Source organism: Nasonia vitripennis, chromosome 1 (genome assembly GCF_009193385.2).
Source record: "Nasonia vitripennis strain AsymCx chromosome 1, Nvit_psr_1.1, whole genome shotgun sequence".
In the NCBI taxonomy this organism is placed as follows: Eukaryota; Metazoa; Arthropoda; class Insecta; order Hymenoptera; family Pteromalidae; genus Nasonia; species Nasonia vitripennis.
The window spans coordinates 10438276-10449903 of NC_045757.1; the positions used below are offsets into that span (position 1 = coordinate 10438276).

Below are 11628 nucleotides of genomic sequence, written 5' to 3' on the forward strand. Positions count from 1 at the left end.
AATTACCAAAGTAACAAGTAAAACCAGCGCACGTACATTCTTGGGCCATGAGCCGTTTTGCAACGTTTATACCAAGGCACTTCGCAGCGCGCGCGCGCGCGCGATATTTTACGAGTGCGCAGAGCACCTATACCTGTGCACCACCAAAATAACTTCATTCCATAAATTTTTGAGCAAAGACTGCACCGCTGTAAAAATTCTCGGCCCAGTTACCGAGCCGTCGTCGGCGCACATGCACCAGCCCAGAATAATTATAATCTCGTGGCAGCGGCGGCGGCGGCAGTCTATAGCAGCGCACTATGCTGTAGCGCGTAAATCAAAAAGCGATGTATAGAAATTGGAGCAAACTAGCTGGAACGCGTAGGTATATGGCGCACGTATACGGAAACAACGAAACCGGATAACTGTTTAAAAATAGCCGAGGCGTCGCCGAGGCGCGAGCGCGCGCGTTGCTCCCGCGCGAGATCGCCGAAATAAGTTATATAGATAAGATTGTCTGCGGGAAGCGCGCGAGACGTCTTGTCGATGCCTCGTCTCTATATCTCTTCTTCGTCGCGTCTACGAAAGGGATTTGTGATTTGAATTCGGACGAATTTCAGCTCGAAGCGTTGGCGGAATCAGAAAAGAGTTTTTCCTTTTTTTCGTCAAATAATACACCTCGGTCGATCTTACACTGAGAAAGAAAGATATCATTGCCGTAAACATGTACACACGTTAGGAGCAATGATTGCTGATATATTCGTGTACATCTTAGAAGTATTCTGTACGAAACAAAAACAGTTTGTATGTATAATATAGATTTCTATAGTATACACACAAAATATTGCGGGAAATATCTGTATGTTAATAGTTAACATATGAATTTCATGGCTATCGTGCGTAGTGTTGCGTGCAGATGGCGTTTCTCTCGTACCGCCTAACCTTAAAATCCGTCATCCTCTTTCATACAAAAAATATTCTCGAGGGTTTATTTATCATGAATAATCAATAAATTATTAATAATAGAACGAAAGCAACTGAATATATCTAAGGAAGCATGCAAAGTGCCTTTGGAATAATATAATGTCAAAATTCAAAATTTTGCCTTTCATCAGCCTTTTGGGTCTAAATACCAGATCTGATAGTTCTAGAGATAAAATAATGAGTGTATTACCAACTGATTCAGCAGCCTCTGGCATTTCCAAAAAGGTATATAAACAACAAAAATATATCAACTAGTTTATCACTATCAGTTCAAAAGTTATTGGAAAAATTCAGTAGTGTGTTAAACACCATATCGTAATCATTCATTTTTCATATTTGAATTTTTCCGATAACTTGAACTGATAGTTATAAACTAGTTGATATATACCTTTTTGGAAATGCCAGAGGCTGCTGAATCAGTTGGAATCATACGCATTATTTTATCTCTAGACTAGAACTATCAGATCTGGTATTTAGACCCAAAAGGCCGATGAAAGGCAAAATATTGTATTTTGACATTATATCACTGTAAAGTTACTCAGCATTAATAAAATTCATACAATTGTGTTTTCTAATAATTTTTATCTAATTACCTCATAAAGTCTATGAAAAATCGTAAAGGACAGCCAAATGTTAAATATTAACATACGTATTATTGGCTCAAATCGAGCATGCCTATGTTAACAGTTAACATATATATGTTTGCTGCAATGTTACTTTTCTCTCAGTGTATCTAATGTCTGAATTGTACTTGGAAAAAGAAGGCCTGCCCGAACTAATTGACTAATTCTTTTGAAATGCTGTTGAAAAAAACCGGCCGTCCGGTGAAAAGTGAACGTTACATTTTTCGTGAAAATGTCTCGCTACAGTATATTTTCGAAAATACATCAATAATTGTCCGTGGTTAAGCGTTGATGGATCGAAAAAATATTGCTGTTCGCGAATAAATTATAACAATGAAAAAAAATTGAAATTTTTAGTACAGTAAATCACTGATAGAGAGTCACAGCCCTAATTTCTCTCTCATCGCAAGCCATCAACTTCTCTGCAGTTCACAGCAACGAGCCAAACAAACGAGCACTAGACAAAGAGCTGTCACAAAGAGATTCGGGGATCCCCTGGCTCGGTCGGCTTCCTTCGCTTCGCTACAGTGCGTACACCACGTGTGAGAAAAAGAATATAAGGGACCCGTCGCGTGCTTCGTCGTCCTAAAACCTCTCGATAAAAGAAGCAACGCCGGCGCAGCAGTCAGACGCGCACATCCTTTCGTGCATATGTATATACGTCTCGCGCCGCTTCCTCCTTTTCTTGCTTCACGTGTACGTCCTTTTTTTACTCGTTTTGCTTTGTGAACCGAGCGCGAGGGGAGCGAGCGATAAGAGACAACAGAGGCGCACTTTGTTCGCCTTGGAATACTGTACCGAGAGCTTTCGGGCAATAAACATAGCCGGAGTTTTATGACGAAGGATGCGCGACTGTCCGAGTATACTGGTTAGCAGAAGAATTCCGATTTTTTATAGGGATTGCGTTCGGTGTGGGGTATAGTAGGTTGTTCAAGCGTGTAAGACAGTATAAATATTGCGATGGAAACCTGTTTATTATTTGTAAGTAATAATCTGCGAAAAAAGTATTTTTTTATTTTTATTTTATTAACCAGACAAAAAATTACATATTATTTACATAGTAGTAAAATTCCCGCAGAGGTAAACGCAGTTACCTATGTATGGATATGTACATTATTATACTAACAGATCTATAAAGAGGTTCGCCTGATCTAGAAATAATGAACATACAGATTCATAAAGGTAAATTCACACGAGTTATAGATGCATAAAATAAGCTTATGCTAATTTTGTAATCTTTTGGATACATCAGTGGAGATATAGTAATAAGAATTTTTAAAAAATTTACATATTCGAATTTGTGACGTAGCAGACGAATTTTTTCAAATATATGCAAAAAATATTTATAGTAAATAGCACGAGTACAAATAATATCATGATAAGTATATTGTCTAGCGAAGTATTCTCTACGTAGTGTCGCACGTTGATATAAATATCCTCTGCGTATTCTTGAGTTTTGGTATGAATATTCTCTGCGTGTTTCTGCGTTTTCATAATAATAGTCTTTGCGCATTTTTTTATATTGATGCCGACGTTCTTTACGTATTTAGGCACGTTAATACTAACAAAGTATTCACGTCCAAACAGATTTTCTGCATTTTTTAATTTCGCCGTTTTGCAATTCTTCAAGTTCGACCTAAGCTCCTGGATCGTATTGCTCTTCTTCAATTCCTCCTTCATCGCGCACATGTCACCGGGAAGTCCGCACACCATGAATTCTACAATTTGTCTCTCCTCCAGGCTGATGGCGGCTCCCAGCGTTTCTACTTCACTCAAGTACTCCTCTAAGTCCTCGTCTTCCTTTTTCTTTCTCTTGGCCAAAGCTAAGTAAACATTGGCCACAGTCGTCTCGGTCTTGCGATATTTGTTGCAGAAGGCCTTGCAAAACTTCTTCCAGGTCTTCAGGTCGCGGCGCTGCGACATAAGCCACTGCTTGGCGTCGCCGCCGATCGACATCTTGGCGGCGAGCAAAGTATCGGCGTCTGTCCAGCCGAAATATGAGGCGCAGCTATTTAGCGCCTTTATCCAAACAGATGCGTACTCTATCGGATCGGTGCCGTCGAATCTGGGCAGTATGAAGGACACATACCTGAGCGACTTGGCAATCGACATCTCAATTGCTTCTGACACAAATGATGGAGAAGATTCATGATGCTTGAGAGCGTCATTCTCCTCATGTAGAAGTTTGTTCTCTCGACGCAGAGCATTCAGCTCGGATTCTGCAGCACGAAGTTTGCATAGCACCTCCTGTTGACGCTCGTGCCGACGATCCCGGGCGAGTTTACGCTCTCGTTCATGTCTGTGCTGGTAGATCTGAAGATTTCGCTCACAATTCAACCATCCGAATTCTTGACAACATTGCTCTGAACAGATGCCCTCGATCATGTCTAGCATATTGTCGATTTGCTCGATGCGGGATGTTTGCGAAACACTAGTCTAACGCTGACTAACTGTAGGCTTGGAGGAAATTTCCGCATAAAGTCGGCAGTTTGCTAACGCGACCACCAGGTGTCACCAGCGGAGTGAGCAACTAGCGAATCAGAACCGATGTATAGAGCCCGGCTGGAAGGGATTGAAGAAAATTGAGGAGTGGAGGCGGATACCTGCGTCGTCTGGGTCATTAGGGGTGGGTACATACGGCAAATACCTGTACATCAACTATTTCCAAAAATTAAAGTGCGTCTTTGAAGAAATCGCACAATGAACAAAGTACAGTTTCACTGCCAGTGAAAATTTAACGATGGAAATTTTAGGCGATCTACAATCTACTATCGCTCTACACTGAAAGATTCTTGGGAGAGCTGCTGCACGTAGCACGAGCAGCAACTGTACTACGGCTGCGTGCATAAGGGTGCGACCACATAGACCCGATTGCCCGATTGGACGTACCGATATATATATATATATATATATATATATATATATATATATATATATATATATATATATATATATATATATATATATATATATATATATATATATATATATATATATATATATATATATATATATATATATATATATATATATATATATATACAGTGGCGTTGTCTGCAGTGCTGCCAATATATTTTGGCTTTTGAGGTTAGGTGGAGCCTACTAGCAAAAGCTGAATTACATTGGCAGCACTGCCAAAGCGCCACTGTCTAACGTACACGGTCGATTAGTCTGCGTCCAGACAGACACGGAGATGCTAGCGTTTTACCTATATATATATATACATCCACGGATTTTGAAGGTCACTTTCAGTGCGGAGAGGCTAAAGGGCCGATCTGTGACTGCCAGGCCAGAGAGTCGAGTGGCGAGAGGCGTTCGCGCGGGCACATGACTGCATGTGTATAGCTATAGATATAGAGGAACGCGCGCACTGCTTCGAGTCCCTTCGGTAGTCCTCGGGAAAGCGTCTTTGTTTTAGCGGGCCCGAGTTTTCGCCGGCGTTTAATGAGTATAAGACCGTCAGTTCTCAGCGACAACTTGTGAGAGAAGGTCACACCAAGACCTGATCGTTAGGAGATTTCAATAAAGTCATAATATCTGATCAAAAATGATTTCACAGTTTATTTTTGATCCTTAATGTACTCTTGTTCCATACAGCGCCGCTTTGCGAGAACTGCTGCCTCGTTTTGGCTGATTTAGTGCGGCTGCTGCACCAAAACAGGGCAGCTACTGCATTAAATTTATTGTATGTAAAAAAATAAGGCATTAACTACGCTACGACACTTATACACATTTTTTGTCGATAAATTCATCGTGTGTCCTACATTAAAGCGCCAAAACTAGTCCACGTTAACGAGATACTCCACCTCCTACCAGCGTAAATTAATTGAATTTCTGTATAACCGACTGAAGAGACAAAAAACGGAGCGTAGAAAAACACACATGTGCGCGGTGCGTAAAAGGCGCCTTTCGTTTCGCTGACTTTCGAGAACGAAGAAGAACGAGAAGAATAAAAAGATTCATTAGAAAGGGCAAGCGCACGTGTAGAAAAAGAGAAAGAAACGGAGATAGAGAAGAGTGGTGTACTGCGACTTACGAAAACAATGCACGAACCAACACGCGTCATGCAGCTGGACGAAGCGCGGCGAGTATAAGCGAAAGGTGCGTTGAATCGAGAGTGAGAGTAAGCCGCACACGAATCTCCTATTAATATGTGGACGGCGAGCTCTGTTCTTAGATGTAACAAGGATATTACGCGTTTTTATGCAAATTCATTTCCATAGTCGAGGGGATACGCTCAAGGTTGATGCCGCTTCTCTCGGCTCGAAAATCGCTCAGTACAATCGCAGCCAATTTTTTCAGACTTCAATTTGAAGCAAATAGCGACGGTTCGATCTAATTAAAATCGCATCCATTCAATCAACCAACGGACGGATCCACACCTCGCCACCAGCCCATTTTTTTAAACAACGGCGCACACCTCGACCAGTCTCTCCGCGCGTAGTCGTGACTCACCCCGCGCCTCCTTTTTACGTATATAAATTCACGAAGCGCGGCTATCTCTCGGTGTATATACAGCACATACGTACACGCACGCGTATCAGGCTCTACGAAAGGGGGGAGGGGAGGAGCCGTAGGCCGGTCGGCCGATAATAATTACGGGAGGGTCCGAGGCGGACTTCCGGCCGGCGCGAGTCTGCCAGGTTTCTATAATATACTCGCGCCCACGCGTCGAGCGGAGCGAGCTCCCGAGGCTACCTGAGCTCACTCGACTGCGGCAGCTTTTGTACTTTCAGTGTGGGGAATGTCGCCGGTGTGCGATTTGTTTTTTTTACGACTGGGCGTTTTCGGGGGTTCTATTTTTGACGTTGACGTGTTTTGACTTTTCGACAGCTCTCGACGATAAAATCTATGTGCGAACCAGTGCGGTACTAGAAATCGAAATATATCGAATAAAAAAAACTACTATGCCTTCGCCAGGGGAACAAAGCGTCTTCGCCGCCCTGACACGGTTCTGGCTCTGGCTACAAGGGAATACGTTTAGCGCTCGAACAAGAGTCGGAAACGTGGCAAGTTACCTCCTGGAATGAATAATTGCGTGTACATACACCTACGAGATTTTGCGGCAAAGCGACGGATTTCAGTGTCGCGCGAGACAGGATGTCGTAGTTGCTTTTTCCTGCGACGCACGAGGGCTTTTGAATTATGCGTTCTAGGAGAGCGACTTTCGGGGGTCCCGAGAGAGGAGACAGCGTAACGTGGCGTTACGTTTGGAAGAGGAAGAAATGCGATTTTAATTTGAGGCGGATGACAAGTACTTGTTTTAAGAAAGAAGATTCCGGGAATGTAAATGAGTGGCCGTAGATTCGAATTAGCGCGTCTACTAGTAGAGCCGGATAATCAATTATACAGACGTAGAAATTTCTTCGTTTCTGAATTTCGAATCGATTGATCGCGTACTCGACTATCTCTCCGTGAGTCAGCGATGATAATACAACGTATACTCCATCTGAAACTGAAAATTCCTTCCCCGAATTTAAACATCAATCCAGCGAAAATTCCCACGGAGTAGGTGTTTCCAACAAAAAATAAAAGAGGAAGCGACGCTCGCTGTGCATACAGCGCGCTACATTCGCGAGAGCAATTATAAAATGTCGAAAATGTCGTAGGAAGTGTCGCAAAATCACGCAGCCATAGAGTCAGTCAGCAGTCATTTCTCTCGAGGAGAGGATTAGTATAATTACGGCAACGAGCAGCAGGCAACACTAGTCATCCGCGACGCGCTGCTCGTCGTAACGGCGAGGACGATCGAGTGTCCGCGGCTGTGCTCGCGAGGAGGAGGACTGGAAAGCGATATCGCGTTGCAGCCGTAATATCGCCGAGGGAATATACGTACGATGGAAAGAAGAGACCGCTGGCCCCGTATTGCGACGATTCGCGACGATGTGCCGTAATAAAGCGTCGTAGAGACTGTGAGAGAATCGGATTTTTTCAAATATAAATGTAGCAGAACATTAGCACGATAAATTTGTGTCTGATTATTAATATAGAGCTATACATCGCGTATGTGCACAAGACTAAGGAATTTAGTATCGCACTTGCGCATCGAAAATCCATTCAACAAGCTCCTCGTACGCCCTCATTGAGCTCTCCCCCCATCAAGCTCCATTTCATTCTTGCTCCTCTGTATTCTCTCCGGCGCAAGAGGCGTTTATCATACACTAACCCCATTATCATCGTATACGCATACTCGGCGCAAAAACCACAGGTCCCTCGCGTGAAAGTTTCGATTCTCTCCCGAGCCCATCCCCCCTATCCACTCTGCTATCAGAGACGAGTTCAAGTTCGCGTATACAACATAATAAGAGAAATAAAATGGGACTCTAAAGTACCTTTCGCAGTTTTTCCAGCTCGTTGAGCTCCGACGTCGGCTGCGTCGCTCCGCTGACGGGACTTCGCTGCTGCTGAAACACACGAGAGAAGAAATGCGTTACATAAAAAATTTCTAGTGACTGGCTGATGAGAAAATCGGAGGTATTTTGCGAGCGGAGCGAAACGAGGAGAAGATATGTTTGGGGCTCTGTTTGTTTTTTGAATTGCTGTCCGGACGCCTGTAATTGGCGCGATTTGCATGAAATTTGCGTATAGTGCGCGGTGTTCGATGAGATGAACCGTTACGCCGGCCGGTGATATTTGAATACGTTTAAAGCAAACGATTCTCGCGTGTGCTTTTCGTAAAATATCTGCCGAGACACACGTCGCTCGCCCCTTTTTTTTCAATCAACGTTTAACCGACTACTTTCGCATTATTTTTAAAAACGCGAACTATCATTTCACAGCGTTTGCAAAAGTGCAGTCGACCTCGCAATATTTTCCAAGTCGAACTTGCGGACAGAAGGCCGAAAGCCCGCATATTATATACAATGTAATGTTGGCTAGATGTAAGTATCGCACTGCACACGCGGCGCTCTGCACTGCAGTAACGAAAGGTTACGCGCTTCGCGCGCTGCACAGCCTAGCGTGTCTCTATATACGATTGTATTCAAATCGACGCTTGCAAAACTAGCCGGGATGCAGCCGCGGAATAGAAGAAGTCGGTAGCGAGTATCTTATATTTTCTGCGCGCTATAGCCTTCTAATGGGATTTCTTTTTCGGTAAGAGGGTGCTTGTAAGCTGAATTGGGGTTATTTGTTTCGAACAGCGTACGCGAATCCGTTTGAATTTTTGCGCCGATTGTTCCTATTGTTCAGACGCGCGTCTCTGCTTGTACAAGAAAATAAGTTATTGTAGAATAACATACACATGAATACTGCGTATTAGTAGTGGCAGTAGTCGTAGGAGACAAAATTCAATTGTCTAAACCGTGCGCGTAAATATTTGAAGAGTGCGTTTAACACACTTCCCTCGGCTATCAGATTGATGTTCCAATAAGAGAGAGAGAGAGAGAGAAAGAGATTGTGCATCAGCGGGCTTATGCATTCCCGGCATAGTATATCTTTGCGAGAAGTGAAAACCAATAGAATTCCCGGTATTCGAGATACGCTAATCTGTACTTAAGTGGAACTTCGGAGAGAGAGAGAGAGGCCGTATTATGTCAATTATCAAACGTTATGGTCGAAAGTGCAGAGAGAGAGAGAGAGAGAGAGAGAGAGAGAGAGACGATTTCGATGTAGTAGCGATTGGAACGTTTACTTTTTTTTTCAAATTGATGCAATTTTATCCTTAACCCGCTTACTCATCGCCGCCGTGTAAATTCAAATGCGTAGGTAAATTATCCAACGAAACGCCGTTTAATTAAACCTTAATTATAGCGATGATTACTTTTTTTGCGCAAGCGTTCGTCGTCGCTCTCTCAGCGTGAATGCGTGTAAACCTTGACACCGCCGTTTTGGAAACGAGCGTACGCTTATATCCTCTTAAAAGAGGATGCGATCGGATGAGACGTGTTGTTTGAATTATTTATTCCCCCTTAAAAATCTCCCCTCACCTGTCCAACGCTCCAGACAGCCGAGTTGGGCTGCTCGGTCTCCGGGCCGAAATCCACGAGCGAGTAGAAGCTGCTATTTCCAGCACTATGACTAGCAGCACTGTTAATACTGCTGTTGAAATGGCAACGGCCGGGCGAGTGTTGCTGCTGATGCTCCTCCTCGACTATGGTTCCGGTGTCATAACCAAACTCGTAGTCCAGAGACTTGCTCGAGTCGGCGCGGCTCGTGACGAATGATCGGGCGAAGGTGCTCTTGAAGAAGTGCCCTGGTGACACCTCGCTGCCCAGGGCGAACTCGACCTTCGGCGACGTCTCGCTCATCTTCGAGCCTCGATTGCGATGCCTCGAGTCGGTACTATACTTATACCCGAGAGGTTATGAATAGGGGCACTTGGGCAAATTCTGTAAACAAACCCTCTGTGTATACACACACGCGTTTATATCTCTCTCTGTTTTTAGCACAACAATTGTTAGGTATACAATACGACACACTGCGCGGCACTACTCGAAATACGCGTGTATTCGTACAAGTACACACTCGCGATGGAATATCGCGCACCTCTTCCTCTCCCTCATTCAGCAAATTTCACCGATCCTCTTCCCGGCTGGCGTAGCAGTAGTGCATTTCTCGCTCGTCATTTCACGGCGCAAACGAACGAACGAACGAACGCTGTCACTCGGACTCGGCGAGCGTTGCGTTGTTGTTGCACCGCTGCGCGCTTTCCCCCGGCAATAACGAAATGACAACAACGAGCCTTGATGCAGCTGCACTGTGGAGTAAGTTCATCGCTGGTATTGTTAACCGTGACAGCCTTTTGGATTTTCGACCGGTTCCTTTATTGTACATATGCGTATACGGCTGTACACTCGTAAGTCGGCAGGATCGTATACAATGGTGTGCACAAGTAGAGTTGCGTACGTACGCGTAGAATATACGGAGCGAGCGGAGCGGTATACAACACACGTGCGGCTCGTAGGCCGGTGCGCGTCGAACTGAGCGCTCCGCGGCGGGAACGAACTGCGCGCGGGGCAGCCGAGCGTGTGATGCGGGGAGTATAGGCACTGTTGCGCCAGTCGACAGCGGCACCTATATATATATATACGTCAGGCGCTCAGTTCTTGTATGTACGGGGGGTTTTGCGGGAAATTTTTTTTTTCTGTACTGAATTGACGTTGTGGCTTTATTAATTAATCGAGCTCTGCGATAATTTAATTTTAGCTCTCATCGTCAGGTTTACTTTCTTTAACACAATGTTAAAATAACGTGCAAATCGCTTAAGCATTTCACAACTTGATGCTCATTATCGAATAGAATAATTTAATATGGACATTAAATCAAACTTCTCCATACCGGGAAACGAAAACGTCCATCATACAGCACTTTATTACGACACTTCAGTCCTTCCCCTCCGTATATCCTCGACGCTTAAACGCTTTTCGACAAGTCATTACCTGCACGAATTATACCGCGCTGTATAAAAGTATACCTATAATAATATTCCACTTTGGGACGCCCTTCAGGGTCTCCTGCGCAGGCGGTGAAGGTGTTTAACCAGAAATGTAAACCGGAGCGTCGAGGGGGAGGTGCGAACCAAACAGAAGAGGAAGCGCCGAGGAGGAAAAGCAAATAACGGATGAGACCATGTGAATATGGGATGCGCCTGAGACGAGTTTTTCTGGCTTGCAGAGCTCGGTTTAATGCCATCAAAAGAATCGTTGCGTGTATACTTAATACGTGCGCGAAGAGTTTATGGAGAATGGATAACCGTTGCTTGAATTATCCATCTCAGTATTACCTTTGCAAGTTCGTCAGATCCGAGCAGACCTGCCAACAGATTATTTAGTTTTATTTGAAAGTTATAACAAAAGTATTAAAAATGACAAATGTACGATTTTAGAAAGCAATAAAGGAACAACGAGCACAAGATACGCAAATTACGAGTGAAAGATCACCTGCCTGTCCTGACGCCCTTACCCTCTCGCTCTAAACCATCCACTATTCTGCGTCGTAGTCTACACGGCCCCGAAGAGATCGAATAACGAGGTCCTGCCACTGTGCTCGCAGAAAGGCATATAACTGTACCGTGCGTCCCCCTGACTCCTAATCCCCTTCC

The 11628-nt window shown here is 44.2% G+C and overlaps 1 protein-coding gene across 2 annotated transcripts in view; it reads right to left on the reverse strand.

Moving 5' to 3' along the window:
* Positions 1 to 10526, reverse strand: part of LOC100679660 (flocculation protein FLO11) — a 62347-nt gene extending 51821 nt beyond the window's left edge. The window contains exons 1-3 of one of the 2 annotated variants that reach the window (XM_031926052.2): positions 9995 to 10525; positions 9515 to 9916; positions 7919 to 7990 (exon numbers count right to left, since the gene is read on the reverse strand). In XM_031926052.2, coding sequence (XP_031781912.1) covers positions 7919 to 7990; positions 9515 to 9835 — 393 coding nt within the window. In that variant the 5' untranslated portion in view covers positions 9836 to 9916; positions 9995 to 10525. Of the gene's footprint in view, positions 1 to 7918; positions 7991 to 9514 lie in introns of both variants that reach the window. The other variant, XM_031926053.2, reaches the window with a different exon arrangement.
* Positions 10527 to 11628: the final 1102 nt, after the last annotated feature.